The 24227-nt window shown below is 39.9% G+C and overlaps 1 protein-coding gene across 2 annotated transcripts; it reads left to right on the top strand.

Moving 5' to 3' along the window:
- The first annotated feature begins 1119 nt into the window (after positions 1-1119).
- Positions 1120-10372, top strand: LOC131242290 (tobamovirus multiplication protein 1-like). 2 transcript variants are annotated; one of them, XM_058240845.1, is made up of 11 exons: positions 1122-1469; positions 3604-3694; positions 3792-3844; positions 5287-5379; positions 5475-5546; positions 6779-6851; positions 7079-7124; positions 7225-7288; positions 9425-9478; positions 9570-9647; positions 10062-10372. In XM_058240845.1, exons 1-11 carry the CDS (start codon positions 1311-1313, stop codon positions 10152-10154), a joined length of 876 nt encoding a protein of 291 aa, XP_058096828.1. In that variant the 5' UTR covers positions 1122-1310; the 3' UTR covers positions 10155-10372. The 2 variants fall into 2 exon arrangements, with proteins under 2 accessions (XP_058096829.1, XP_058096828.1); XM_058240846.1 differs by lacking the exon at positions 5475-5546 and having other exon boundaries at positions 1120-1469.
- Positions 10373-24227: the final 13855 nt, after the last annotated feature.

The raw sequence follows: 24227 nt of genomic DNA, 5'->3' as shown, positions 1-24227 counted from the left end.
GCGCCGGTCCTACCCCCGAACGGGCGGATTTGTGTGGCGCCTACCGTCATGTATCTGTTTATCCACGCCGTCAATCCCTTTTCTCATATCATTTTAAGACATCAGGCCAATAATGAGGTAGATACAACCGTCAAGTGGGCCACACCAAATCGTAATCTTGGACTCATTCCTTAAAATGATCTGAAAAAGGTATGGATGGGGTGGATAAACAGGTACATCACGGTGGCCCCCACACAGATCTGGCCCTTCGTGGTAGAGACGGGCGTGGGTCGGTCGCAATTCACGGTGAGAAGGAATCACGACTGTCCACAAAATGGGCCTATTGTGGATGGCCATGATTCAAAATTCAGGCGAATAGGATTTTCATAGACGTACAATTGGCAGCCTTCGAATGAACGGAGACACCAAAGTGGTTAATGATTGACTCAGCTGGAAATAGTGAGCAGAGAGACGGCTCTTACTCTCTTAATTTCACTAATATGGTCCAATAAAATCAAAATCATCAATTGGACGGACCCGATTCACAATGCGAATTGACACGTGTACGGTGAGAGTTGGGGTTGTATTATCATACAATGGAGACGTCTCTACCGTATCATTCCCCGTTTCGTATTCGTTCGTCTTGAGGGGTTGATACTCCGGCAGAGCGGTCCTCTTCCTGCAAACAAGTCTCCACGAATCAGAGGTGGATTTTTTCAAAAAATCTGATTTTTAGGCTGCGACATATTCTCAATGGGTTCTATATTTCAGCCAGTTTAGTTGAAGTTGATGTTGCCACGTGTACAATTTCTTAGTGCCTGTGTATCAACCATCATATCCCACAGGAGTATCAAATAACTTCCCTCCTCGTAACAACCGAAAGCGGCCATTCGAGTGTGCGAAGCACATATCAACGAACACACCCCGACATGGCGACAGACGGGAACCGGCCACGTGTCAGCCACCTGCTTCTCACCTCGACTGTTTCATGGACACGTGTCGCGCAATCCTTCTTTCAGAGATCTCACGATCATGAAGCAGGAGTTGCCAGATCCTCGGCCCGAGGATTTGCACAGAATACTCAGCTCTAAAATTTGAAAAGTGGGACACGTACTTCGGCGAAGATTTCTGCTCTAGATGGTGATGAAATCGAGAGACGAACGGTTTGGATTGCCCGACAACGGTCCCCTTGTGAGAAATGAGAAATCAAGTATCCCGCGGAGGGCCTCGGGCCGAGGATGTTATTAATGGAAAATACACCTCCCCTGCAACCTCGTGCTCGTCCGTCCGCTCTTGCTTCTGTCTGTCACTTGCTTCCTTGTATCCGTTGAATGGAGAAAATAGCGAGATTCGTCTCAAAAGCAGAAAAGAGAGAATTCAGAGGAAGCGCTTTCGATTGGTGGAAAGAGATCGACGAATCTGACGAATGGCAGCACATCATTTTCCATACGCTCTGTGCTGCGTACGCCGTCGTCTCTTTCGTCGCGCTTGTAAGTTCTTCTTCTATCTCTCTCGCCCTGTCATTGTAGATTCTGTATGTGGGGCCCACGGTTTCATGATCGGGACAGTTATTCTGTTGGGGCCCACCGTGGATGGACTAATCGTCCCCGGGCCGTAGGACAATCGCAACAGCTTGATTTGTTGCTTGGGAATAGATGGTTGAGGAGAAGGATGTAGCGACGGCCCACGAGTAAACTGAAAGAAAGGCCGTTGATTGGAATGGATGTGATATTGAGATCTGGCGCATTTTTGGAGCTTACGGTGGTGCCGGAGAGATCAACGGTTGGGATTGCCTGACTGTGGGCTCTACTTATACGAGCTGAACTTGTGTGGGGACTATAGTTCAGCGATCCGAACCGTTGATCGCATGGCTCCCACCATGGATGGCGGATCCGCTGGAAATCTCCCAAGAGTGGAAGATCCTAACCCTTTGATGTTTGGACCTCACCCTTGAATGTGATTATTGATCGGTTGAGATCTTCCAGATGTGGGTAATTTTTAGGACATCCCCTGTCCCTGGCGGAGCACATTGGATTAACGGTCTGGATCCCAGAACCCCATATGTGAAAGATCATGTACTTCTGGCGAACTAGACATGTGCTAAGCCCACGCAGGTTTTGCAAGGTGGCAAAACAGCTGCAATATCCAAACCGTCCATTAGATGGGTCGGACGCTATGGATGTTCTCACCCTATAATCAGGCTGGTCCAACCCTTAGATAGACCATTATGTTAGAAATGGATGGACGGCGTGGAATACTGGCCCACCTGATTAGTGGACCACGAGCTTCGTTACACACACATGTACGCTTAGCAAAAGCTCTAGATTAAAGATTAGAGGAGTTTACTGCTTCATTCATGGATAGGAAAGCTGACTTTGAAATCACATACATTTACCTCAATCCAAACCATTCAAATTGTTTGGTCCCACTTTAGCTGGGTCTACAAAAAGGATGACCCTAGAAGTCCGATCAGTGGCAATCAAATGGATGGTTGAAATGAAAAAGAAAAAGAAAACAATGGTCCAATCATAGCGAACAAATTTCATTGATCAAGAGTTAGGATCATCCAATTAATCTGTTCATGAGGCTGTGCGCATGGGCACGGATTATCATACCATGCCAGAGTGATGAATAACTCGATGAAAATATCAGTGGATCATCACAGCCTTTAATCAGACACTTTATCTTTTCTTCCTTCAAGTCATTCAAATCTCGGGTATGTACTCATGATTAAGGGTTGTAATTTGGTGTGGAGTTGTTTCTATTAGTCTATAATTTTCACTTATGATGTGCTATTGTATTTAATTTGGGAGGAACTCAAGATACTCAAGTTTTTCAGTCCAGAGTTCAGTAATTCGGACCAATAGGTTGTTGTGTCCCACCATCAATAGACCATGCTCTAAAAATCTCCTTGATAGCACAATCTTAACCTTTTCAATTTGTTGCATACAAATAGATGGTTACGAAGAGAAGTAAGATGGTCTACATTCAATTGAAAAAGGTGCCAAGCTTGGTGGCTATTCTCTTCCAATTTGGAATACTTTGTGCAAGTCATCCATGGTAAGATGCAACTGACCAATGGTCTAGATCATTGAGCCAAGGGTCCCACTTGCCATAACTAATAATCCGAGTACTCTCCACAAAGCCTATCTATGATGGCAGTGTTACTGATCACCCAGCTCGGTATCCTAGCTAGTGTGTATTGCTCTCCTGATGTGGGTTAGGCCCAAGATCAAGTCTTACCCCACGGGTCATCATCATCATCTAAGCCTCATCCCAAGGTTGGTTACATGAACCCCTTTCCGCCATTCCATTCCATCAAGGGCCTATATCTTCAGTTAGATCATAGGTCATCTAGTCTTTTCTTACAACCTTCATCCACATCCTTTTGGGCCTTCTCCTTGCGCTTACCAACTCACTCCTTCTAACTAGCACAGTTCTTGATCTTTGTTGCACATGATCAGACCATCTAAGTCTACATTCCCTCATCTTATTAGCTATTGGTGATACTCCTGAATTCCCTCAAATGCATTCATTTCTAATTCTATCTTTCCTGTGAATGCCCTACTAAATAAAAAATTAAAAAATATTACTGATGGGCCGGTCTTGCATGTGTTTTTCCAGGTACAACTAATCCGCATTCAGTTGAGAGTACCCGAGTATGGTTGGACAACGCAAAAGGTTTTCCACTTGATGAATTTTATTGTGAATGGACGTAAGTGTTGGCCTTTTTTTTTTGTTGAAAATTTATCGACGTTCAATTTCCATCTTCATCCTGGTTAAAATGAATGTGTTTTTCTTTTTCTTCTCAGTGCATGCTTTTGTGTTTGGATTCTATAAGAGTGTGTTTCTTATCAAACCAAGAGTAAGTTTCCTCCTCTCAAGTTGGTTAGATCTCAAACTCCTCTGGATGTGGTTTCAGATATCTATGCTGTTTAACACTTCATGCACAGGAAGGTATTCTGCCTTCTTCTATTTAAATGGAATTATAAATGAAGACTCATACAATGCATGTGTTTGATTGCTGTTTATTTTATTTAATACACCCATAAAAAGGGATTGCCCAAATCCAGTCCAAAATGATGGATGGCCTTGATTCTAGTGTTGCCATAAGACAGAACTGTGCATGGGTGGCAGAAGACAGAAGACATTGGTAAAATGCATATGCTTGAGCAGTTCATTTGGAACGATTGCAGTTTTTGAGCTGTCTGGGTTGTAAAAATGCATAGACAGGAATACCTTCCAAAAAAAAAGAAAAAAAAAATCATTGATAAGAAGGGCGTGAACTGGTTCATCTTAAAATGAGGAGACAGTCTTGCTGTATGATGGCAGCACAAGTCATGTGCTTGATATGGTGTTTGGCTACCATCTTCATACCTGTCATTTCATAGACCATAGTTCACAGACTTGTGGACAACCAAGAACCCACGTTCATTGCTAAAAATGCAGTTCTACATATGTTAGAATGTATGGAGGCATTTCAGCTACATTGTTGAAGGTGGCTCAAATAGCAAAATTGCCTAGGTGTGAAATTTTTTTTCAGAACCATAGAAATTTTCCTTTATTGTCAATGAGATGGGAGAATTAGACCATTTGTCTGGACCCTTGATTAATCTTATTTTTGAGATTAATGATCAGGTGTAAGGCATGTGTTGTTCATGTTTATGCGTCGATCTACATTTCCATGCATATTTTGTAGCAGTTCTCATTCTTCTTTTTAAGTTTAAAAACAAAAGAAAAGAAAAGAAAGAGGAATGGCATGGCATTTTGACCCTCACTTTGTAACAGGGCCTTCACTAAGTGGCAATGGGCCAGACCTCAGGTGAGGTGGCCTGTGCTGCGGGGCAGCCTGTTTCTTAATATGCCTGAGAGTAAGGTGGCCTAACGCCCAGGCATGGGGCCAGCCTCAATAGAAGAAGTTGGCGATTCACGACACAAGCCCAGCCTATTTACTAACTGGGCTTAAAATTCTGGTCCAGGTCTGACCCATGGGCCTAGCATCAAGCCTAAATTCCATGGCTGGTCGTGGTACGCTTTCAGCCCAATGGACAAAAACCATCCATGGATTGAAGATGAGATCCTCGGTATAGACTACTTAACACCTTCAAACTGACATCATATGCCAGGAATCTTTATTTTCCAACATGGAATGCAACCAACATTTGGGGGTGGTGGTGGGGGGGTGGTGTTGGTGGTGGTTCGGGGTGTCTTATCTATGCAATTGAAATGTGCTGCCAGTGGGTTCGTGGACATTTCCTTTTAAGTTCTTCTAAAGTGTGATGTTATGAAATTATCTTATTGAAACAGATTCTTGAAATGGCACTGTTAGATCTTCCGGGTCTTCTGTTTTTCTCAACATACACGTTGCTTGTGTTATTTTGGGCAGAGATTTATCATCAGGTACCTTTGTTTTATTTTCTGTAAGCTATACCCTGATTATAACGATGTGAAAGCTGATTCTGACATCTGTTTTGCTTTGGAACATTTGATTTTAGGCAAGAAGCCTTCCCATAGATAAACTGCGGCCTTCATATTTGATAGTCAATGGGGCTATATACTTAATACAGGTAATGGATAGGCTGTCTCATTCTTTTGATATTATTTAGTTTTGGTCTCTGAATTTCTGGTGAATAGCGGGTGATATGTTTGGACACGTTCCGATGCAAAACGTATTTCGAGCGCCCGGTTCAATCTCGATAATGAGAGACCTCCCAAATTTCAGTTACTCCTTTCAGGTTGAACTTGAAAAGTAATGCAATGCAGTTAGGATCCTACTCAATGTTAATGCTCATCATCTGGTAGCCTTGTCCCCACTATCTAGGATCAGCTTTCGGAATCTTGTTTTCCCAATTGATCTAATCTAAGGCCCTACCCTCAGTAAGAGACAAGCCTTCATATCATGGTTTAAAGACTCAGACAAGTCTCGTGTAACTTGTCCGATTTGACTCTGACTCAGTCAGACCTGATCCAGTTCTATTTACGAGTCAACCCCAACTCGGTCATGTCGGGTCGATTCACTCCTGACTCGGCCGAGTCATGACTTGACTCGAGACAGGACAAGTTGGTCTGAGTCACCAAGTCTTTTAACCTTGCTTCGTATCTCTTATCCTACCTTAATCCAAATCCTTTTAGGTCTTCCTCTCATCCTCTTTCAGGCCCTTCAACCCTAAAAAATGTTCCCCTCACCAGATACGTATCCAATCTTTGTTGCACATGACCAAACCATCTCAATCTGCTGTCCATCGTTCTATCTCTTATTGGGACTCTGCTGTCAAACAACCAGTTTCTCTAAAAGCTCGAGTTGTTTAGAGGATGATGTATCAATGTATATCAGGGGCTTTAGCACTCCCCCACACGGGAACATACTAGGCAATGGTGGAGGGAGAATCATAACTTACATCATAAATGGCCCCCGTGGGAGAATGATATATTAGGGAGGCATATTTGCTGCTCCCAGGATTTGAACACAAGACCTTCCGCTCTGATACCATGCCAAACAACCACTTTCTCTAACTCTTATTTGAACGCAAGACCTTCTGCTATGGACAACCTTATTCTTAATTTATCATTCCTTATCTTACCACACATTCTTCTCAATATCCTCATCTCTGCAACACGTAATCTTTGCGCACGCATCTTTCTGATCCATCGTGGTTAACGCTAAATAAGGTAATTGCAATTCAGCCATTTCCAGTTTATAAAGTAATTATTGCAATTCACAGCAGTGCATCCAAACACACCTCTATTGTTCATCTCAATTATGTTTTTTCGTTTCCGTGTAATTGTGTTATGGTGACAGGTGGGCATTTGGGTATATATACGATTCAGTCCGAGTCCCATTGCAGTTGAAATTGCTAAAGTCTTCTTTGCAGGTCATTGTTGTTTAGTTCCTTTGCATGATATGATTTTTCTTGCAGCTGAACTTCTTTCTTTCCATTCGGAGTCTTTTACTTTAAATATATATATCTATCTAGTAATAAGACAGTGATGAATGCTTCTTTGAGAAAGCATAAACACCGAGAAAGTACAGTTTGTTTTTTACTAGGAAGTGCAACATCTGATATGAGTTTGTTGCTGATTGAAATTTCCTTCTTTGCAGTAATTTCATTCTTCGCTGCTTTGGGGTTTTTGATATATGGTGGGAGGTAATGACTTAAGTTAATCTAAAGCAGTTAAAATGTCAGTGTGCACTAGACGTCTCTCTACTTCCTCTTCCATGTCTTATAAATCTACCGTGCCTTTTAGGTTATTCTTCCTGCTAAGGCGATTCCCGATTGAATCCAAAGGACGTCAGAAAAAGTTAATTGAGGTCTGTATTGAGACTTCTTGTTTTATGTGTATCAATTCTATGTTTCTTAAGTTTGTTTGAAGTATGGAAATAAATGCATCCTCATTTGAGGTATTGAATGTAGAGAAAAACCTAGGCTCTGTATTCTCCCTTTGGGTGAAGGTGATGTAGTGGCAAGTTATTGAAGGGGGATTATCTATTTATATTAACAGTTAGTTTCATGTGCAAACCTCTTTGAGGTGTCCTTACTCTTGCCCTGGTGGTAGTAGACTGATAAGAGTTTCAACACCAGGTCAAGGGTTCGAGTACCCATAGGTGATGAAATCCCACTACGGCGTGAGCGTGTGTGTGTAAAAAATGTGTCACCATCTCCTTCTTATGTTTCAAACTTATCGTCCTACTGGCCAAAATAATAAAGGGGAAAACAACTTCCTAATGAAGATCTATTTGTACCCCATTACAGATTTTTGGACCTTTTTTCTTTCTCTATTTTAGTTCTAGACTATAAAGAAGCCAAATGAAATTGCACGCATTTCTGCCACTTTGATTACATATAGCTCCCTTAATTTGTCCAGTAAAACATTGTAGCGACCCTGTAGATACAGATGTTAAAAATTCGAACCATAAAAAATGTGATGGTTTGCATAACCTTAAAAAAGCACGTGGGTGGTAAAGTATATATTCTTTTATTGTTTGTCTTATGCTCTTGATATTAACTCGAGGGGCATACTGGTCCTCGCAAAGTTACTTGTGTCATATATATAGTATATAGGCAGTTGGTTTCCATCAACTTCCAAAGTGTATCAAGTAAAGTTGATAGAAGGATACTCCAAGGGTGGCAATTTGCTGGGTAGCCTGCCTGCCCTGAGGAGCCCGACCCGGCTTTAGGCTGGGCTTGGACAGACTGACTTGGCCCATGGGCTGGGCTTGGGCCTTGTATGCATGACTGATCAATTTTTGGCTTGGGATTGGTCTCAAGTCATTTTAGACTGACCAGGCCCAGCCCAGCTTGATCCGCCCTGACTTTATATGTATGTGTTATATCCTACAAATATGCCACTCCAATCCTTGGTTGGGCAACCCATCCATCTTGAATGTAGACCGTTGGTTACATTCCCACTAAAATGTCTATTTCTTTGTGCATGTGTAGCCAGGCCTAGGGCCAACCATTTTTTTCTGGATCAGGCCTTGGGTCTTAAGTATCAGGCCGGCCTCGGGCTTAGCCTGACCTACCCATTGCCATCCCTACTCATCATCATCATTGCCATCCCTACTCATCATCATCATTGTCATCATCATCACGACCACCACCATCATCATAACTTTGTCCTGGCCGTTTGAAGTTAGCTTTACTAATCTTTCTTTGCCAATCACAACTGGATGCAAGGATTCTCATGGTTGCTTGGCAAAAGTCTTATGATGGGATGCCCGACCTGACATTGACTCTCTTTATTTACCTTTGGTTGGGGATCAGCTATTAGATCACTACCATGAAGAACTAGATTATAATTAAACAGATACAGCATAGAATTACCACAGAAAACAAAATAACTTACTTGGGGAACTCATAAAATGCGAAATGATAAAGCCCAATGCTGCACATTACTGAGCATAGATCGAAGCCGCTATTGGGCATCAAACTCGTATTCCAGTTGCCAAGATCAAAGCCACTTTAATCCAGAGGCTTTTATTGAACCATAACCCCCAACTTTGCTTCATTGATCTGTTCTTTTCCTGTCTCTATTGTATCATTTCAAGTGGGATGTTGGGTGGTTCCTGTCAGTCAATCATTTACATAGTCTGATTAGGAACATCGAAATCAGTAAATCATACAACTCAAAAGTGTTTTCTATTTTTCTCGTTCCCCAGTTTGGAAAACCCATTTTCAACACCTATGTATTTCTTTAGTCCAAATGCTTCCTCTCTTTTATAGATTCAAACGAAAAATCTTTAAAAAAAATCAATTAGATTTTTAAGTGAAAGCAAGAAAAGAAATCTGATACACAACGGTATGATCAATGCAAGCATGGCCCCATTTTAAAATATTTATGTGGATCCTTTCCTGCCAGAATGCAACAAACCACCTTTCTATGAGGATTCTATGCTTTTAGAGGTGTGTGCTTCTTATAACTACAGAAGTTTGATGCTTCACTGCAGGTTGGCTTTGTAACTGGGATATGCTGTGCTTGTTTCTTGATAAGATCTTTTGTGGTAAGTTGAGTTTTTGTTCTACAATTGTACATAAATAATAGATGATATGAAGCTCTTATATATCATAACCAACATGGGTTTGAGTTTGCAGGTTGCTTTTTCTGCATTTAAGAAGGGAGCAGACCTTGATGTCCTTGACCATCCCATTCTAAATTTCATCTATTACATTGTAAGTCCAGGGCTTTGGATTTCCAATATTAGCTCGTGGAGATATATACCACGATCCCCAACTCGAGGACAAACATCAGATATGGTATTCCTGGTCCTTTGTTTGCACGACTTGGGGCCATCATCTAATGATCTGGACAGTTGATCTGATGGGTCACTAAAAACCTTCTTGGGTCTGCAATAGGACAATCACAAGGCGGCCTTCAAAATGATGGGTAAGAAAATGAACACAGGTTTCCTCCGCATGCAACTGGAAGCAAAAGCCAAAGATTGGATGGCTAGGATCTTCTACTCTGGGGGGGCCCATCAAACCAACAGTCTGGACCAGTTTTTTAAGTATTGTGTAACTGATCTTTGCTTTTTGTTTGTTTTTAACGAACTTCTTCCTCTCTTCCCATCTTGTGTTCTTCTCCAGTTGGTGGAGATTATTCCGTCAGCACTGGTACTGTTCATCCTAAGGAAGTTGCCGCCGAAGAGAGTTTCTGATCAATATCATCCAATCCGCTGAAGCTTGAAGAATTGTCTCCATTGATGAAATTTCAGGTATTTCTCTGTGAGAACCATAAGCTGCTTGATCTGTTTCTGTTTTTTCTTTTTTTTTGGTCGACGCTGCAATCAACAGACTTTATGAGCTTCTCAAAGGTGTCATTTTTTTTTTCCTGCATTTGTCAAACAACATAATCATGTAAATCATTTGTTCCTTAACCAGATTGGATTTCCTTTTCATTGGTTTCTCAGTGCCATAGGTTCATTACATGCATGCTCATACATCCATAAGTTCCTAGTTGACTTTATATTAGATGTATGTAGAGGTTTTCCTAAGCTCGTCCGTGTGTATAGCCTAGCCATCTATATGTCAGCTCATGTGCCAATATGGCACATTTGCAAGATTCGAGCTGTCCATCAGATGGGCCACACTGCCTGCATTTCACAGTCAAAATTAAGGGCATTTTTTCATTGGATCGTCCAATGCTCAGAATTTGCAGAGGTCGGATGTTCCAACCATTCGATCTATGAGTATATGTATCTTTACATGGCTCCTGTAGCTGGATCTGGTCCATGTTTAGCACCATTTAGTTAATGGGAATGATCGCATACATTTGAATATATGGTAATTGCGATCAATCTGACTGCATGGGGCTAACCGTGATGTGTGAGTGCCATCCACCCATCCATTAGATTCACACCCCCATGTTAGGCCTAGATCCCAAAACCTAATCTGATCCATAGTTCAGTTGGGCCACAACAAAGAGAACAATGAGGGACCCTGGAGAGGGGTACTTCCACCACAGAAACTTCCAGATGAAATGTGTGATCCATCATGTTGCGCGCATGTTATCCAATCCATTCATCAGGTGAACTCGACTAGGATGAGGGGAGGGGGACACACTGAAACTCAAGCCATTCCAAAACTTTAGTGGGCCACAACAATTGAATATATGTTAGGCATGATTGTACTTTGCTACCTGTGGATGTCTCACCTGATTCTTGGATCCCAATGATTCTTGGGATATACGGTAAGGATGAGTGGGCGCACCAGATGCACGATTTGGATTCCATATACACATCATGGGTGGGCCTCACAACATTCAAACATATTGTAACTTCCATATGTTTGAACAAATGCGATCATTCCCCTGTAGTTAATGGGAATGAGATCAGTGTAAGAAGGAACTGCTTGGGCAGCTTCAGCTACAATGGTGTTAGGATCCTTGACCCCTGGTGTGCTAGTTCACCAGGATTTTGCAGCTTGGTTCAATGATCCAGACTGTTGGTCTAATGGGATCTATTGTTGTTTCCTGTGGTATCTCACCATCTATTTGTGGGCCACAATTTTGAATTGAAAGGTTGGCCCACCTGATGAACAACCTTGATCTTGCCCATACATGACATGGCAGCTGCTGCGGTACACTAGGTAAGTCTCACGAGTCGCTGGGAGCTGCAGCATTCACTCACTATCCATTATCTGATGAGGTATTATACAATGCTCACCATTTAAGTTTTCAGTTTGGTGGGGTCCATGGTTGGGTCAGTTGATATGATTCATTCACCACGGATGCATGCTTCTTCTCTCAGTAAGTTCAACAATCCATGAAATCCAATTCTCACAAACTTGTATTTTTGAGAGAAATCATCTCGTGTGGGAGAGTGGGCCAGACCATGCATACCCCAGCATGTGGTAAACGATTCTAATGCATATTTGTTGATTGCCCATTGAACGGTTATCCTCTGGGATGTTCCTGGTTCTTACAACTGAAAGCTCTAGAGGTACTGTATAAACATTCACTGCGATCAAAACCATCCATATTTTGGGCCCACAGAGAAGATATATTGTCAACAAAGAGATGGTTAAGAAAGAAGATACAGCAACAGTTTCCCTTCAAGGCTTCTAGCAGTAAAAGGTCCAGTATTCTATGTTTAGGATCTTTCAATGTGGAGATATTCAATCACGAGCCATCCACTGTGAGTCCCATCATATCATTTGATGCAGGATAACCAGCGTGAAAATGCCGGTGCATTAATTATCCCTGATGAGGAGTCTCAAACACTATAACTCTCTAATACCAATTTGATGCAGGACAACTAATCACTTGCTCTAAAAGCTCGAACTGATAGACTATGACGAATTAATTCCTTTATTTCATAGCACAGGCCCACATTTCATGGGTTAGTACTTTGGCCGAACCCCCTTATGGGCCCCACATCACATGGGTACTACCTCACACAAGCCACTCGACTCACACGGACCGCCATCCCGTGTGTGCTCCTGCATCCCACATGCCACTCCCTGAGTCATGGGCCTGAACATTTTATAAAAGAAACGACTAGGTGATGGCCCATGTTGCCATTTTGCAAGAACGGTTGGTTTATATTACCGCGGACATGTCGCATGTGTAGGACATCCAATCTATGCAAAAAAAAAAAGAAGCATTGTCATGAATATTAGCTAGAGTGAAAATTCAGGATAATCTTGGAGAATGGCCAAAGATGTGGCCTAACATGCAGGTATGGCCTATCTCATAAATGGATGAGGCCGAATTTCAAGATGGGTGGGTTTCGGCCATCTAATATCATATACTACGGAATGTTTGTAATCCAAAGTCGTCCGACAGGTCAACCCTGCTCTCAACATGCAATGGCCCAAAAATCAAGCAAGCAGGACGTTACATGGGGATTGATCTCGGACGTGTATCGTGGTGATATGTGTGTTAAGATAATAAGAATATCAGTTTTTAGGTAGTCCATATTAGATTATAAAAACTCCGAGTGGTTATTCCCACGTCCTCAAAAGAGAGAGGAACCGGTTACTTGAGCAGGGCAAGGGAGAGAAAAAAAAAAAAGGGTGGTTATTTGTACTCTGTTAACTATGACGCTTGATAGTCAGGCACTCAGAAACCATATGCTTGTCATAAATTAACTAATTGTGGAACTCTATGTAACTGAGGGTGTGTTTGGTCGCACCAAATATCATGAAATTTCATATTTCATAATATTTGGTGTGACCAAAAACCGTATGTCACAATCCCAATCAAACTGGTCGGAAAATTCTAACCACTGATTTGTGGACATGTTTGCCGAAACAAGATGTTGGATGATTTTCTTTTTAACTGTCTAATAAATATCCACGAATCCAATATTTCTATAACCAAATTCCTTTTTTTTTTTTAAAAAAAAAGAAGACTATAATATAAAATTTCAACAGCTCATATTCAAAGGTCAGGATGGTTGTTGAATTATAAGATCAGAGATAGGTTATTCATGGTAGCAACTAGGACATGGATGGTTCAAATAACAAGACATCTTAGAATAGTTTATGATAGAATATGGCTCCTTGTATCACAACTACAACTGGAGAGTGGGTTTCAAAATCTAATGCCATCTTAAAAGCATATGACATGGTGCCTAAAGAGGAACCAAGAGGATGTTAAATGCACCTCTTGTACCCCCAAAAGTCAGTGGAGAGAAAATTTATACTCTATCATCCTATGATGCTTGATATGCAGCCATTAAAAATAGTAGACGAGGCATACATCAATCCAAATTAAGCTGTCTAAATTGTGGAATCCTACATAATTAAGTCACAAACTCATGGCTTAGTGGTAGACCCACAAGAGTTTCAACACTAAGGTCATGGGTTTGAGAGCCTGTTGTGGTGTGTGTGGGGTTGTACATTTGAATTTTATTTATTTATTTATTATTATTATTATTTTTAAAAGGTCACAATCTCATAATCTGGGGTGACGAAAATCAGAAGCTCGTTATGTGATTTATTGGCAAATTATTTCATTAACAAATAAGTATATATAAGATATAAGAGAAGAAGTGCCCAAATACAATAATGATGTAATATATATATATATATTTTTAACATCTTTTGATTTTTGGAAAACCCATCCAACTTCTTCTCTTTAAGCAATTAAGAGAACATTTGGAAAGACTACCTCATCTATTTCTTCCCAACTTATCAATACATGAAAAGTAATCTGTAGAGAAAACTCTTCTCTTGAGAGAAATTCTATCCCCTCTCACCTCTCACGCATCTCTCCATCTTACTAATACATGAAAACTTTCTGCTTGAGGCAAGTTATACCTCATATATTTTCTTACTCTTTCTAGTACAAGCGAAAATCCTTCTATGCTTTAAATAGAATTGACAATATCTATTTAGTTTTTGTAACATGCCTTAACTTGAAACATAAGTGACAAGACATTCCTTGAAAAGATGCCCTTCATCTAAAGCCACAATGATGGGACCCCAACATAATTAAATTGATTTTATCTTTGATTTAGGCACTATTATTTGTCAAAACAAGATTGTGAGATATTTTTCATTTCAACCATCCTATAGATGTCCATGAATCCAATAGTCATATAATCAAGTGCAGTTTTTAGTTGATCATGTTGTTTGGATGTCTTCAATTTGTGCAGAAATAAGAGGTTTCAATTGATCAAACAAATTGCTGGATCAATCAAGTGAACCTTGAATTAAACAGATTGGTCTTTGGACAATTTTAGACATGTCAAATCGATCGAGATAATTCAAAAAATTCATGCTAACTCTTAAAACACTTTTGAACATGTTTGATTGACCGAATATGAGGCTCGATTGATCAAGAGTTGCTTAATTGATGTCAATCGATCAATACTTAGATCAACGGTGCGTGTAGTTTGTTTTTTATTCTGAGTGTAACACTATCTATATGAATGTAATACAGGATTATGGTAGAACAATGAGAACTAAATCATTTATAGAGTTTCGAACGAAGAAAATTAGGGTTTATATATATATATATATATATATATATATATAGGGAAAATGTACTATGCACTTGACCTCACGATAAGCTCCCATGAGGTCGAGCTGTGTGGGCCCCACTGTGATGCGTGTCGACCATCAACACCGTTCATTTGATGGGTCCCCTCTAAATTATGAGATATCCCAAAAATCAACTGTATACGGAACTTAGGTGGGCCATACCATCTAAAATCACGTGAAGAGATGCCAAAAACATATAAAAGCACTTGGTGGGGCCCACATGAGTTTTGAATGCTGTTGAAAATTGGTTTGAACCCTCATCCAAGTGGGACACACATAATGAATGGGCTGGATTTGCAAACCACATCTCGGTGGGCCCAAAAAATGATTATGAATATTTTAATGGTGCACGGCCCCTCCCCACTTCTGTATGTGGTGTGGCCCACACAAGTCATGGATTGACTTGATTTTTGAGACCTAGGCCCATGATGGAATGGTGCATCTAACTGATGGGGTAGATGTTCGAAACGCATCACGGTGGGGCCCACACAACTTGACCTTATGGGACGGTCTTGTGAGGTCGAGCGCATAGTACCTTTTCCCATATATATATATATAAGTTTACCTAATCTCTTCTACTTTTATTTTTATAGTGGATTGTTCGTCATTTTGTGCCGTGGTTTTTTTCAACAAAGGTTTTCCATGTAAAATCGCATGTTCTCTGCTTTACTTTGTTTACATTTATTTTTCATTTGTATGGTTCAACTCGGGGTTTGCTTCCACATCTTCCAACAAATCATACATTAATATTGAACATATAATTTAGCTTGTTCAATTAAGAGGACAAAATGTGATTATCCATGTGACGCATTATCTACAATGAACGTTACCAAAAACTTCTAAATTCTATATACCCTTTATATCAACTTGAATTTGAACTCATAATACTATAAATTTTATTTCAATAAGCAAGGAAGATTACAACAAATACAACCATTTTTATTCTATTTTTCTTAGATGCATGAGTATATGTTGGCTCCTCAATTAGTCAGTTAGTCACTCTATTGATGGTGGGGCTTACATCTTAGACTCTAGACTTAATAAGTGATTATGACAGAGAATCAAGAACAAAACTGTAACTATAGTGTGTTGAGTAAACTATCCGAGACCAACAGTGATATATGTGTTTTATCCACGCCATCCATCTTTTTTCTAACTCATTTTAGGGCATGACTAAAAATTGAAGCATATCCAAAGTTTAAATAGGCCACACCACAGAAAACCGTGGGGATAATGTCTACCATTGAAGCCTTCCTTAGGCATAGAATGATGTTTATTTGTTATCCAACCTATTCACGAGGTTATATATACCTGGATGAAGTGAAAACACAAATATCAGCTGGATCCAAAACTTTTGTGGCCCCTAAGAAGTTTTCAACCATACACGTTCAATTCCACCGTTTTCTATGAGTGGTCCACTTGAGCTTTGAATATGCTTTGGTCTCATGCTCTAAAATGAGCTGGAAAAATAGATTGACGGCGTGGATTAAATACATACATCACGGTGGACTCCATAGAGTCTTCACACCACGGTGAAGGTACACAATCCGCGTCCCAGGTTACCCACCAGTCGACCAGTTTGACGGTCCAGATTGATTTTATTCCTTCATGGTTTTGCCCCCATGAAGTTTAGGGTTTCTTCCCCCTATCCTTTTATCATTTTCCTTTTTTTTTATTTTTTTAAATAACGGATAATGAGATGCGTGGTGGAATCTGAAGCGGACAGTAAGTCGACGACACGTGTTTTTAGGCAGTGCAAAAAACAGCCAAGCTTCGTGTGGTCTACCATGTTATGCATGTAAAATCCACTCTGATCATCAGGTAAGAACCATAATTTGGACTGTACATTTAGAAGATAAGCCCGGTTTAAAAGTCACATGTGCCACGCCAATGGGAACAATGCAAAATTCCCCCCAAAACCCCTAAGCTCACATGGTGTGGCCCGGATGATTTTTCTATCAAGCTGAAGTTTGTATCCACCCTTTATTCTGTTAAGTGACACTTGATAAACGGTTTTGATCAAAGATACACACAATGGTGGCCCCACACAAAAACCTACTGTTGGAATCCTATAGTGTGGCCCATCTGAGCTGTGGATATAGCTAATTTTTGGTCTTATGTCTAATATCGAGGATATAACCTGATAGACGGAGTAGATTTCACATATACAGCATGTTAGCTCCCACAGACTTGGTTGTTTTGAGCACTGCATAATTCAGACGTTCACGAGGATATTCCAGTCAATCCAAAAGGTACGAAGATCTATTTTGAATGATTCCAAAGGTAGCCCAAGATTACAAGGCAGCTTGTTCCCTTACCACAAAAAAATAGGATACACACGAGATCATCTGACACTGGATATGCTCATTCAGAGAATCCTCTTCCATTGATTTCAGGTGGACCACAGACAAAGAGGCTTTGCAGTGGAAGCAAGAATCTAAGCTCTATTTCTACCCAATAAAAACAAAAAAGGAATCAAGATGTCACAATCGCTCCAATGTTACTTTTGCACCATCTTAACAAAATGGTAGTAACCTAAACATACTAAAGATAGAATAATTGCATGGGTAGCCTAGACCGTCTATATCATAGTTCAAAAACCCAAAAAATCAACTCACTTCTATATGCATACAGGCAAATGGATTCAAAATAATAGAGATTTTGGGGCTGTTTGATACACCAATAACCAGTTAAGTTTAAAAAATAAAGGGTTAGCTTTTTCTTAGCCATGTTTGATTAGGCAATTAAACGCAGTCCATAGTTAATGATTTAATGCAAAGAACTTCGAGAATTGATTACTAGTTTAATTTTCTAACAGTGATTTTTTAAAACGGCTTTTGGCATCTTTCTCCCTCTCACCTAAATATACAACTAAGCGGGTGATGGTTAGAGCAGGGAATCGAGTCGAATCAGATTGAGTTAGGGATGACTCGACTTAATTCAGTTTTGAAATAGGCCTGCCCCAAACTCGACTTGACCCAGTACCGAGTCCAGCATACCTAACCCGATCCGAGTCGGACCGAGTCCGACCTCGTCACAAGTATCAAGCCGGGTTGAGTCAGGTGCAGTGGGTATTCACGGGCTGAAATAAGCACTCAAAGCCTAGATTCACTTGCTAGAATTGTAGCCTCTACATCAGCCACACGTCACTTCAGATCTGAAATGTCATATCAAAGTTTTTTATTTTTATTTTTAATATATATGTACTAGTCGAGTTTCGAATCGAGTCGAGTCAGTACCGAGTTGGATTTCGGGTCCAGTTACTAGTTGACTCGAACTTGACTTGATTTGAGTTTGGATTGGACGAAGTCAACTTGATTCGGATCGACTCACCCACTCATGTCAGATCGAGAGTCAGATCTGAATAAGTAGGATGAGTCGAGTTTGCCGGGTCAAGTCGTACCGTGCCTAGCTCTAGTGATGGTTGGTTGCACTAGACCTAGCTTGACACTTCAGCCCATATACTCGAACTTAGCAGCCGAGTACATCAGGTGGTGCTGGGACCCATGCAAAAAATTGAATGGGCCATGCATGCATGGCCCAAGCATGACATGCGGATCAAGCTAATAGGTCCAAGCCCGGTTCAAAGTTAAGTTGGGTTCATCAAGCTGTTTGGTCAATTAACACCCTTATCCATAACCACACATGAGAAATATATAAGTTAGATTTAAACCGTCCAAATTAGCAACCCTACTTTAGATGGATCATAAAACAAACACATGGAAAATAATGCAACTCAAATTAAATAATCTAAATAATGGGACGGCCCAAAGATTGATCATATACTAATATAAAATAGTGAAATTATATTTAGATTCATTGATGCCTACGAATGATACATTATATATTTAAATTTTAATTATAGAATAGTATATTGTTTTTAAAACGGAATTCAAAATTATTCAATATTAACAAATGTGTTTACCAACCAAGGTTATAATTTGGACAGAAATAAACCTTTAACTATTATTCTTAGTTTGATTTTGTTGTATCCAAACAGCTGCTGAAGTTAATACAGCTTAAAAAAGAAAGTTACATTACTTAAAAGCACACAACGCATTGGGCTGGTTTGAGGAAACGGATTGGCTACTCCCCCGGCCACCGGGCAATGGCTGATGGTCGGTGTTCTGTGGGCCCCACTATGATGTATGTGTTTCATCCATGCGGTCCATATATTTTTCTAGATGGTTTTATGGTATGAGACTAAAATTGAGGTATATCCCAATCTCAAGTGGACAACATTACAGGAAAGAGTGTTGAATGAACGTAGGCCATTAAAAACTTTTTGGGGGCATAAAAGTTTTGGATCAAGCTGATCTTTGTTTTTTCCCTTCATCTGGGTCTAAATGACCTAATCAACAGATTGGATGTCAAATAAACAGTACAGCGGGCCTTAGGAAGATTTTAACGGTAGAATCCAATCAATATTGTTTTCTTGTGGTGTGGTCCACCTGAGATTTATATTCCTCTCATGTTCTGGGATCAAGCCTTAAATAATCTGAAAAAATAGATGAACAGAATGGATGAAACAAATACATCATGGTGGGGCCCACAGAGCACCAACCACAAGCGGTTGGCCGGGAGTAGCCAATCCGTTTCCCCAAATGTGGGAGAGTACACGTGAATCTGACCACAGGGTGATAAACGTCCTGTCTTTGCATACGGTATCCTAGATCTCCCGATACCGTCTAAATATGTAATGATTATTTACCCTATATATACCTCACTCTTTTCAATGTTTGTTGCGGTCATTCACCCCCACAGTTTTTCAATATTTGATTTGAACGCATGCTTTTTTAATGCAAAAATTGACAACCCATAACGTATTTATAGGTCCCGTTGTGATGCACATAGCTTATCCACACCGTTCATCTATCATGCCTAATGAATTTATGGCATGAGCCAGAAAATGAGGCATATCGAAAGCTCAAGTGGACCACGTCATAAGAAAAAAGGAAATCAAACACTTACTATTTAAAACCTTTAGGGGCCACTGTTTTGATGTGGGCCATTTGAGTGTTAGATCTACCTCATTTTTCGACTCATGTCTAAAATTATTGGATCTACCTCGTTTTTTCGACTCATGTCTAAAATTATTGTGGTAAAACAGTTGAACGAAATGAATATATCATATACATCATTGTGGGGTTTACAAATTTAAACTAGTTTTTAAAACCGGTTTGCAACGAAGTTCATGGATTTTCGAACGCGTGAAATGGTAATAATATTTACACGTACTTTAAAAAAATCAGACACGCAGGTTACGTGACACTAGCTGCTGATATACTGGACCTACCTCACCATGGGTCCACCTGGGACAAAAGTCAGTCTGGCCCACTGTCCTAAAACTTCTGTTCGTGGGCCCCTCTGGTGTGTGTGGATAAATCAATTAATTCAATGGCTATCAAATGGGTAGTTAAATTTGAAGGAAAAATTAGATGGAAGTATTATCTTCTCAATGTAGTTTTACAGTTATACTCCATCAACATTCGAGTGAACGATTTGGACGGTCTAGATTGACTTATAACCAGGCCATGCGTACGTTTAACTAGTCACTATCATTTTGAAATGGTGTAAAACTAACACAGAAGTATAACAGAACACGACAATCTCTCCTTTCGAAATTCAACCGCATCGTTGTCGGATACATTGGTTTACCTGCTGTTTTCCGCGCACACTGGCCAACGTAGCCCGTTTAGCCGTACATAGTTGAAAAACTCAACTCGAACGCGGATTGCGTCCTACCCCCGCCCGGACGGATTACTAATCCGTCCAGGCAGGGATCCGTGGGGACCACTATGATGTAAGTGTATTATCCACGCCGTTTATCGTTTTTATCGGTTCATTTTAATAAATGAGACAGGTCCAAGGTTTAAGTGAACCACAAAGTTGGTATTCAACATCTACCATTAAAAACTTACTGGGAGCTGGAAAAATATCGTATAGAGCGGATATTTGCTTTTTCACTTCATCCATGTGTATATGACCTTATGAATACGTTGGATGGTAAAAAAATTACGGTGGGCCTTAGAAAGGTTTCAACGGTGGTTATCATTATCACTGTAGCTTCCTTTGGTGTGGTCCACTGGAGCTGCAGACCTATCTCGTTTTTAAGATCAAAGCTTAAAATGATATGAAATAATCAATGAACAGCGTGGATAAAACACTTACATCAAAGTGGCCCCGAAAAGTCCTTCCGAACGGATTACTGTCCGGGCGGGGGTAGGACGCAATCGGCGTCCGCTCAACTCCACATCCATCCGGAAGCTAATTGGCTGCTGTACCACACACCACCCACCTGTCTTGTGCGTTGACGTTACAAAGTTGTGTGAGTCCCGTAATGAGGTATGAGTTATATCCAAACCGTCTGTACACATGGCAAGTTAGTTGTAATGCTTAAGCCGACAAATAAGACAAATCCAAAAAATAAAGTGAACCACACTGTAAAAAGCAGTGGGGGATTGAAGGTCTACTACTGAAACCCCACTGGGGGTCACAAAAATTGTGGATTAATATGATATTTGTTTTTCCTCTTCATCCTGGTATGTGTCACATTATGAAAAGATTGGATGGAACATAAGAATTATGATGGGCCCTACGAATATTTTAACAGTGAGAATCATTGTTCCCACTGCTATTTATGGTGTGATTCACTTTATCTTTGGATATGATTGATTTTTGTGCTCAAGATTTAAAATGATCTCTCCAAATGAATGAATGGTGTGGATATGATAAATACATCATTGTGGGGCTACGTAATTTTGATCTCCTTTGAACCGTACGTATTGGCACAATACGTACCCGCATCAACTAGGTTGGTGCTGTGTGGTACACCAGCCAATCTGCTTCCCATCCACGGTCGGCAATTTCTCGTCCCAAAAATATTTATGTTGTAGATGAAAAAAATATATAAACATGATACATATTTATATTTAATAATACCCTATTGCCTAAGGGCCTTCATTGAAATATAAATTGTGAAAAATGTAATTTTTATAAAAATAATGTTTTCGTTATTTATTTTTGTAATTTTTTTAAAACACTTATTTTTGTTTTTTAAACCACCTCCACTTCGGTTTTCTTACTCAAACTTAAAAAATGTCATTTTAATTATATCACAGGAAATGGGAGAAAATAATTACTTCCCTGATAATCACATGGGCCTACTCATCATCTGCTTCCGTACTCTATGCGCCAGCTTGCCTTTATTCATCTCAAAGTACCACACAATTTTTACTGTGCGACCTGTGTAACATGTTTTGAGCTTGCCTTTATTAATCTTAAAGTACCACAAAATTTTTACTGTGATATGTACATGTGTAACATGTCTTGTCCTTATCTCGGAGTGACCCATGTTTCAATGAAGCACACTGTAACGTGCCATGTGTGCCTAATGTGATTTTGAGTCACATGACACATCACTGCCATCCATCTTCAATGGCTGAGCATGTACCACAGGTGCTACTATATATATTAGATATGTGTAGTTGCCCATATCTAATATTTGGAACATCTGATCTTATATATATAGGAATAATGGAGATGATATGCCAATCATAGGTTTGTTTGTAGGTCGCAATGTTGGTGCAGGAAAAGCTCTTGAGCTCTACTATGATGCATGTGTTTTATTCATTCTTTTTCATTCATTTTTGTAGCTTATTTTAGAGCATGAGCCAGTATACATTCCACCCAAATGAGACTAAATTACTCTTCCAACTTTGGTTGAGCTTCGATAAAATCATCCCTAATAACTTAAGAATCATTGAAAATCAAAATCAACCAAAATGTCAGAACCCTTGGCACATCTCAAAAATAATCAACAAACCTGATCGGCATATCCAAAACTTGACAAATCAGATCTTGGCCGATCATCTAGGCATTCTAAAAACCATGATTAGCACAAAAAATTTGTCTCTATCCAATCTGTAAAACATCGTAAATCCAGACGGGTCACATAGTAAGGGTTTTGGACATTTTCCGGAAATAACCGATATACCCAATCTATGAAGTAAAAAGTAGGCTCATGGCGAGCCGACAGTGATGCCATCATTCCTACTTTTGTTTTTAAAACTAATTGGTGTTAAAGTGCCTATTTTATCAAACAAAATGGTGACAAGCAGACCATTGGCCTGCCATAAGTTGACGACCACTTGTCGTAGTTTTTACTGAACAAAGATCTATATTCGGACCCTACAATTTGAGAATGGAACAAGTTCCACTGTCATCTACAATCATCTACAAATTTAGCGACACATTGTCATTCTAGGACCTAATAACACACACAAAGAGAGAGAGAGAGAGAGAGAGAGAGAGAGAGAGAGAGAGAGAGAGAGAGAGAGAGAGAGAGAGAGAGACGTTCAGATGGGTCCTCTTCTTCGAAGACTTCGAAGATTTTCAATCGATGTCGAGGCTCTGCCCCACTTGGAAGGCCCGCTCTGGAGAAATCAATTTAATAAAGAAGCTAGTAAAGTCAAGAGTAGGATTTGAATTGGGGATATCCGACTATCCATTTTGAGCAAAAAAGTGTCTGATCCTCTATTTACTTTCTTTCATTTCAATCAAGTTTAGATCGCATTCCATTCCACGTATTTATGATATATCTACATTATCTACTCATACTTTTATTCTTATTTCTTTCATATCACTTTTTTTTTATTGCATTCACTTACCCGAAGTCATTTGGCTCCACGAAGTAAGGTTAGGATCATTTTTATTTTTTCTTGCCTAGCCCCTTGCGGGTCATGTGTATTATGGAGAAAATCTCTACAGAAGATCATGACAGCAAATCAAGTGCGACTGCACCTTGATTCACAGCCACAACCTTATCTCTTTTCTATGTATATCTCCTTAACACATTTCCTTGTCTACAGATTCCTGTAAATTCGATTCTAGACAGCTGTAAACAAATCCTTACAATTGTACAGTTAATGATATAAAGATACATCATCTCTCCCTAGATGTACAGTAGAGTTTTCCACCATTCTTGTTTAACTTTCATGGTATCCTTCTCCTATTATGTCAACCAATGGAAATAAACACTATGTTTCGTTTGTTGATAATTTTAGCAAATTTGCATGGCTATTTCCACTCCCAAGCAAATCTAATGTAATGCAAATTTTTTTCTCATTTCAAAGACTTATTGAATGCCAATTTAATTGTAAGATTAAATATGTGCAAAGTGATTGGGGTGGAGAGTATCGCTCTCGTCACACCTATTTTGCAAATATTGGCATTCAACACCGAATCACATGCCCCCATACATCC

The sequence above is a fragment of the Magnolia sinica genome, chromosome 4 (assembly GCF_029962835.1).
Source record: "Magnolia sinica isolate HGM2019 chromosome 4, MsV1, whole genome shotgun sequence".
Classification (NCBI taxonomy): Eukaryota; Viridiplantae; Streptophyta; class Magnoliopsida; order Magnoliales; family Magnoliaceae; genus Magnolia; species Magnolia sinica.
This window is presented reverse-complemented; position numbering and strand designations above follow the sequence as displayed.